Below are 7,973 nucleotides of genomic sequence, written 5' to 3'. Positions count from 1 at the left end.
CGCTGGGACCAGTACTCCGGGACGCACCGACCGCGCCAGGCCGATGGAATCGAAGCTGCATTCTCTGCCACCCGAAGTCCTCCACAAACACCTCCACCCACACGTAAGAGCCAAAGTCACGGCTCCAGCTCTCTCCACCCAGCAAGGGACAACCACGCCAGGCGGTCCTCCCTCCCGGACTCGCGCGGCCGCAGGGAAACCCGGAGGAGCGGCGCGCCCTCCACCCCGGAAGTCGTAGGTGCAACGAGGGAAGCGGCTTTGTTTTTGAGCTCCGCCGGCAGCATCAAAATAATACAGCGTCAAGGAACAGGGCGGGATTTGAAGATGACACAGACCCTAAAGGGCTTGGAAGCAGTGAGAAGAACGTTTTGTGCAGCATTTAGCAGGAACCTGTGTTAGCGAGACCTCAGCGGTTCACGGCCGCTCGCTGGGCGCCGGCTGCCGGGGTGGTACGCCGGGAGCTGGAAGACAGGTCTCTATGGTCAAGTAACTATAGAGCGGGCCTCTCTTCCCCCACGTGGTGGGGCTGCGCATGAGCAGTCGTCGCAGCTTCGGAAACATGGCGGAGGAAGAGTGAGTGTTTGGGATTTGAATTTCTCCAGTGGGGTCTTGAACATCTGGTACCATCCACAGTGTTTATTCCGTAGCGGCGGGAAATAAGGATACTTGTGGCCTGAAGGAAAAGATTAGAATAGACTCCACATTACAGAGGGTGGGATGAGGAGGAAGGAGCCGTAGGGTTCGGGCTGACGATCAGACGGAGGGAGCCGCCGTCAAGTTTGGGTTCCCTTGAGCGGAGAGGATTGAGTTTCTGGCCGCGGACTGAAGAGTGCCAGGCTTGGGTTCACTCAGCCTGGCTTAAGTGTTAGCCCTGCTGATGGAACTGCAGCTGTCCCAACCCCACAGGGTTTTACGGGAATCACGTAGCTCCTAGTGTGATTTAAAAGGCTGTGGTAGTAAAAGCTCCTTGGAGGCAAACGGGGGGTTAGTGGCCAAGGGGTTCATGACTTTACTGCTTTAGGAAAGAGTGAATGTTAAGGGGTCCGTTTTGAGGACTGGAGTCAGAAATCACAGGTTTCAGCGAAGTCTGTCTTCAGGAATTTGAAGAGCGTGATGTTGCTCGAAGACCAAGAAATGGTTTAGAAATCCATTAACATTTATTTTTTAAACATTACCGCTGATTGCAATTTTCCCTATCAGGCAAAGAAAAAAGATCCCGTTGGTTCCAGAAAATCTCCTGAAAAAGAGGAAGGCTTATCAGGCCCTTAAAGCCACTCAAGCAAAGCAGGCACTTTTGGACAAGAAGGAGGTAACGATAGGGAACCAAGAGAAGGGAATTAGAATGTGTATTTGGTGAGTTGTATCTACAGTGTTTGAACTAGATTTGGTATGGACAGTCCTTCCCGCATAGATTCTAAGAGGTATATGGTTCATGTCTTACTTTAACAGGTATTTATAAGACAGTTTCTGCAGGTAAAATACTGGAGTAGAGTTTGTTAAGGAAAAAAATGGAATAGACATTGTACTGTTCAGGCTCAGACTAAGTGATTTGAAAGACCAAACATGCTTGTATACCTGGAAGAAAATGTATTTTTTTTCAGATAGGGCAGACAACTTTTGCTGTTTGCTCACTGTTTTTGGAAATTACATATTTTGGAGTCAGGACAATGAAAGGGGCTCATGCTTATTCTGTACTTCATGAAGCTTAACCCAGTGTTAGAGTCTATAAACATGGGTTGGTAAACATTGGCTAACGGCCTGTAAACTAACGTGTTTATTCATTGGAGGCGCTTCCTAGTACTTTATGAGTTTTCATACCTCCACCTTCACTTGGGTGTCTCATTTTTCCCTTACATGGAAGATGTGCTTCTGTTTAAGGAACACAGTGGGAAACACACTCAATTGATACTGACTAATGAATTACTATTGTAGAAATAAAAAATGGACACACAAAATGGTGACAATGGTCTGCCTTCTCTGTAGCAGAAGAAAGGAAAACAGCTCAAGTTTAAGCGACTGGAATGGTTCTTACATGATTCCTGGCGGCAGCAACGTGACAGGGTGCGCCTCAGAAGACTAGAAGTGAAACCTCGTGGCCTGGAAGTGCCAGATAAACATTCCTTGGCCTTTGTTGTACGCATCCAAAGGTGGGAAACTTGTCAGATTCCATAGGCTGGAGCAGACTGTTGGTTCAGCTTTAGACCCTTTTCTAGGGAGATGAACACAGTAGGCTTTAAGCCACTAAGGCAAGTTATGCTGGGAATTCAGGGTTGAGCACAACATAGGTTTCATCTGTAAGGTTAAGGAGACTGACCTTAGGCAGACAGGCATGAAAATAGACCCAGTGCTAGGACGGTCAACTGTTGCCAGGCCCGTACTGGTTTAAGACACTTTAAAGCAGGAACTTGAAGCTGAGACCTGGGGGAGGACTTTCTAGGTGTAGAAAATTCTGAATTGGGGACCATTCTTTTTTTTTTTTTTTAAGAGTTTATTTATTTGAGGGGCGCCTGGGTGGCTCAGTTGGTTAAGGCTCTGCCTTCTGCTCAGGTCATGATCCCGGGGTCCTGGGATCAAGTCCCACATCAGACTCCTTGCTCAGTGGGGAGCTGCTTCTCTCTCCCCCTGCTGCTCCCCCTGCTTGTACTCACTCTTTCAAATAAATAAATATATATATTTTTTTAAAGATTTAGTTTATTTGATAGAGAGCATGAGGAGAGGGGAGGGGCAGAGGAAGAGGAAGAAAGAGGCTTCCTGCTGAGCAGAGAGCCTGCCATGGGGCTCAGTCCCAGGACTCTGGGATCATGACCTGAGTGGAAGGCTGACACTTAACCAGCTGAGCCACCCAGGTGCCCTGCAAGGAGTCTTTCTAGGAACTGAACTAAGGTCAAGTAGAGAAGCATATTTAGTGCTGGAGAGAGTTCTTAAAGCTTTTTCCTTATTTAGTTGTACTTTTCTCAGTCGACCTGCAAGTACAGCTACCTTTTCCTATTTCCCATACCCAGTCAGCCAAACCAGAAACCTGCGGGCTTTAAATACTTTTGAGCCGTTGTTACTAACCTTTCCTACCGCTTCGCTTCCCAGAATCTCTTTCCTAGACTACCACGTTAGCTTCTTAACTGGGTTTCCCTGCCTCTGGTGTCACACTTTCAGATCTGTCCAGTATGCTCTTCTCAGTGATTGTCAAAAAGAAAGTGGAGTGTATCTCCTTTACCTAGAATCTGTCATGCCTTTACTGCCCACAAGTCGTCTTCTTTGGTTTGACATGCACAGCCCTACACATACAGAATCGGGGCCCATCTCTGTGTTCCTGTAGCCCTCAGGCGTTGCTCCACATCATGTAAGAGTGATCTCTCTATATGCCTGCCAGCTCCTGGCGTGACCTGTAAGACAGTTTGTGTCCTGCTCTCCGGATGCCCTGTAGTGGCAAACATTTTGTAGGTGCTTGCTGGACTGACATAAACTGGAGATAACCTGACTTCCTGTGCTCTGCATTTCAGGATTAATGGGGTGAGTTCACTGGTGCAGAGGACCATTGCAAGGCTTCGCCTGAAGAAGATTTTCAGTGGTGTCTTTTTCAGAGTAACCCCCCAGACCATAAAAACGCTGCGTGTAGTGGAACCTTATGTGGCCTGGGGGTGAGTAAGGTGTGTGTGCGTGTGTGTGTATTCATACTAAATTGTATTTGAGCATGAGGAGAACATTAGGATGCCCAGGGTGCTGTTCTCCAAGCCTAGGAGCTCATATTGCTATTTCAAAGAAACATTCTGTTGTGACCACGGTCACCAGAAATCAGCTGCTGGCCGTGAAACTTGGGAACACGGGGCAGGTAGATCAGGAGGTACCCATGCTGCTGCTGACGCACCATGAACAGTACCCCAGTGGGCGCGTTCACTTGCAGGCTAAGGCTGAGTCAGGGGTAGAAGAGAAATTAACTCTTGGAGTCTTGAAGCAAGCTAAGGGCCGTGCTTGTGTAAAAGTTGTGTTCCTTCAAATGAAATGAAAACCCGGCAGAGGCCGGGATTTAATTTCAAACTCTGGCCCCATCTTGGGTAGAGGGTCATCCGAGGCCAGAGTCCTGAACTGTAAGTCAGCACTTGTTTTATTCTTGCCTGGGAAAGTAAAAATTTTTTTGCATGGTGAATGTTTATATCCATATATTTTAATTTCTAATTACATAGTCAGGGCCACTCTGGTTTTCTGCCCTCTTCACTTGTGTACTTCCAAGCACCCCGGCTGCATCGTGATTGCAGGAGATATCTTGGTGGGAAGAAGGGGTGGTGGGAGAATCTCTCCTCAGCCGGGCTACAGGACTGAGTGGCCAGTGCCACACCGTGTGCCACGGCCTGATGAGGCTGTACTTCATTCGGTCTCACATAGGTTTCCAAATCTGAAGTCTGTCCGGGAACTCATCTTGAAACGTGGACAAGCCAAGGTCAAGAATAAAACCATCCCTTTGACAGATAATACAGTGATTGAGGAGCACCTGGGTGAGTGTTGCACTTAGGGGTCAGTAGGGATAGAAAGCAAGGATTTCTGGTGGTCTTGATGTCAGATCTAGGTTGTATTCTTCTTGGGGTCCCAAGAAACCACCAGAGTGCCCATCTCGGGCATGTAAGAGCCTCGTGGTTTATACTGAGCCAAATGTTGAGTGAAGGAATCTCTACCCTTGTTTCCCAGGGAAGTATGGTGTTATTTGCCTGGAAGACCTCATTCATGAAATTGCCTTTCCGGGGAAGAATTTCCAGGAGATCTCTGCATTCTTACGTCCTTTCCATCTCTCAGTGGCCCGTCACACTACCAAGAATAGAGTGGGCTTCCTGAAGGAGGTGGGCTTACCTGGCTATCGAGGTGAACGCATCAATCAGCTCATTCGACAGTTGAATTAAACCCAGGTGAGGCTAGAAACTGCCCTTGGGCTGACTTTCAATGGACCATGCTTTGCCAGTTAAAAATCCTTTTTTGCATTTACTAGTATCTGAAAGTGACTGGCATTGGCGGGAGAGAGGAGATGGGTAGCTACAAGTCTAACAGATAGAAATGTGCTTGGGGCAGTGAATTCCTGGGTAAGACATGGGGCTATGTGGATTCCAGCAGTTACAGGCTAGAAAATGCTGTACTGCTGTGGTCATTTGGCCTAGAAATGGGGAGAGAATAAAAACCAATTTCAAAAAGGATGTAAAGATCTAACCCATCTATTTTGTTAAAAGTATCTTAATTTTTTGAAATTGATTATTACTAATATGTGGTGCCACCTTTCATTAAACTTCTATTAATGAATTTGTGTTTTTCTTCCTCAGCATATCTGAAAACACAGCACATCGGTGGCGCGTGTTTTGTCTCTTAGAATTGTTACCAGTATCTTCGAAGAAGATTATTTTCTGTTATATCTTGAGAAACTAGAGGAAGGGTCAGGGAAAAAATGATGATGATCTGGCAGGCATTTGTCATCACAGCCCAGTTCCAAGGGAAAGTTCCAGTGTGTTTTCCACGTTGCCTACCCCCACCACCTCTGACGTCAGCGAAAGACTCCTGCCACGGAAGGGGAAGTTCTGCCGTGTCACATCTTCTATCCTGGGGTTTAAAGTTGGTGAACGAATACCCAGGCATGAATACAAGACAGCAGTGGACCAACCTCAGGGACGTACTTGAACCTAGGGGTTTCTAGGGCCTTGTTTTGGAAGGAACTTGAAATACAACTACAAAGAAGAACACAAAAACAGTGCTCAGTTGTCTCTGCTGTGAGTCCCTGTTCTCGCTTTTCAGTGACAGCTTTGCAAGGTCTCAGACTTGGATGGCCCTGAGGTGTATCTGGTGGCTTCCTTAGCCTAGCCGTGATTGACCTAATCCTTTTCTTTAGCTCAGATTCTTAACCTATTCTTGGGTCTGTGAGAAGGGAAAGACCCTTTTTCCAGGAAAATACATATATTCAGATTTTCTCTTAGAAGTTTCTCTGTTCATAGACTCTTCATAGGGAGCCATGCATGTTACGTGAGGAAGTCCTGCACTACCTGCATTGGTCACCTGGGCCCTGACCTTGTTAGTCTCCTCTGGTCCCGTATCCTGTGGAAGACCAAAGCTTACCAAGATAGCTTTCTCCCTTGGAGCCAATTGGGTGTTTCCTATTAGCAACACAGTGGTAGATTTCTGAGCTCCCATGCCATCTACCTTAGGGAAATGCCCACCATTTATTTCTGCTGGGCTTCAGGATGAAATTTTCTTTGGCATGGATGTCATTTAGGCTTCATTGGACCCTCTCCTTGCATATTCTAGACTGCAGAAGTATTGCTGTCTATCCCACTGATGGGATCCCACGATGCCATAGGACAATACCGAGGCTCCCAGGGACTGAGACCTAAAAGTGGGATCTGATCATGCTTGTGTTTATCATCTGTGTCCCCCTCCTAGGTGGCCCTTCCTCTGCTTCTGTCACTTTGTTGCCTCAATTGCCATCTGAGTAGTTGGTGAGGCTGTGCCAGGTATAGGTCAAGACTCGGAAACATGCTTAACCATTGTGTGCCCTGGTCCCTTAAGATCAGCTTTGCTGCACTTTTGGCTCATGGGGCCCTCAAACATAGCTGTGAGGTTGAGTTAGAATGAGAACAATGCCTTAAAATGTGCCAGGTTATGAGGTAATTAATTAGGTTGGTTGGTTCAAGAGTTAACCTGCCAAGAATAGATGTTAGAGCTTACACTTAAACTTTAAAGCATTGTGAAATCAAATTACTTTAAAATGACGTATCAGAAAGCCATGGGAAAAGAGCATTTTTGAGTGTGGAAGCACAGGGTTTCTGTCACAGATCTATTTTATACTAAATACAGGAATAATGTTTCCATCTTGCCTGCAGAATCGGACTCTAGTCTAACGTGTGTGCCTCATTCAGCGCAGTTCAAAGGTTTAAAGAAAAGAATACTTTTTAACTTATAATTTTATGGAAATAGATGTTATAAAAATGCCCTACTGTATCGTGTACTGTGATATACCATTTCCTAAACAAGCTGTGGAACTGCCATTTCTGGGGAAAACGAGTCCTTTTGAATGGTACGTAGATTGCGTATGTGACTTTTTCATGGCTGTCAGCGTATATTCCTGTCTGCACATACCATATGTATGTGGAAAACACCTCAGTTTCAGGAAGCAGTGGGGGCAGTGAGCCACGTGGCCTATTTAAGAGACAAGCTTAAGAAAGTGGTTGTAGGAGCTTTTCTTCCGTTCTAAAACCAAGCCTGATCCAATTAGTTGCCAGAGATTTTGTTTTTGATTGGCTTTTTTTTTTTTTTTAAGATTTTATTTATTTGATAGAGATCACAAGTAGGCAGAGAGGAGGAAGCAGGCTCCCCGCTGAGCAGAGAGCCCCATGCAGGGCTCCATTCCAGGACCCTGGGATCATGACCTGAGCAGAAGCCAGAGGCTTTAACCCACTGAGCCACCAGGTGCCCCTTTTGATCATCTTTCTTAATGCTTTGGGATTTTACTGGTTTAATATATCTTTGAAGTACTTCTGGGGCCAAGTGTAATCATCAAATCTTTTGCATTGCTAGCCGCTGATCTGGAGAATGGCTGGAATCAACACCACGTGGATCCCAAATCCACTTCCACAGCCGCCAGAATAAACTGACCCGGAAGAGAAACACTGACACTCTCCTACGTCACTAACAGAATTTGTTCCCCCTGAGCCAGACCCTGTCAGTGTGTCCTCAGTGGTAGTTTAAAGATGAAAACACATCTATGCATCTCAGTGAAGGATGAGATTTGCCAAATACAATGTCTGAAACGGGATTTGTAAAACTTTTTTAATGTGGACGATGGTCCAGAAATATGGATACAAGTCAACTGCAAGGACGCTCCCAGGAGGCTAAAGTCTAGCTGAGACTGGTTGGGGCAAATGCACAAAAGACGAATAACCGTGGCCGGTATCCGCGGTCCGAGGAGATGCAGGACACAGTCACGCCTTCCAGGTCTAAGAGGCAGGCGA

General features: G+C 46.4%; 1 protein-coding gene across 2 annotated transcripts; it reads left to right on the top strand.

Annotated features, from left to right (window-relative positions):
- Positions 1-444: 444 nt before the first annotated feature.
- Positions 445-5,935, top strand: RPL7L1 (ribosomal protein L7 like 1). Of its 2 annotated transcripts, none has more exons than XM_032862159.1 (7): positions 445-573; positions 1,201-1,309; positions 1,987-2,147; positions 3,498-3,635; positions 4,378-4,487; positions 4,678-4,892; positions 5,298-5,935. In XM_032862159.1, the coding sequence occupies exons 1-6, from the start codon at positions 533-535 to the stop codon at positions 4,884-4,886; spliced, it is 768 nt and encodes a 255-aa protein (XP_032718050.1). In that variant the 5' UTR covers positions 445-532; the 3' UTR covers positions 4,887-4,892; positions 5,298-5,935. The 2 variants fall into 2 exon arrangements, with proteins under 2 accessions (XP_032718050.1, XP_032718049.1); XM_032862158.1 differs by having other exon boundaries at positions 1,984-2,147.
- Positions 5,936-7,973: the final 2,038 nt, after the last annotated feature.

This window comes from Lontra canadensis, unplaced genomic scaffold (genome assembly GCF_010015895.1).
Source record: "Lontra canadensis isolate GAN:19392208 unplaced genomic scaffold, GSC_riverotter_1.0 scaffold23, whole genome shotgun sequence".
NCBI lineage: Eukaryota > Metazoa > Chordata > Mammalia > Carnivora > Mustelidae > Lontra > Lontra canadensis.
This window is presented reverse-complemented; position numbering and strand designations above follow the sequence as displayed.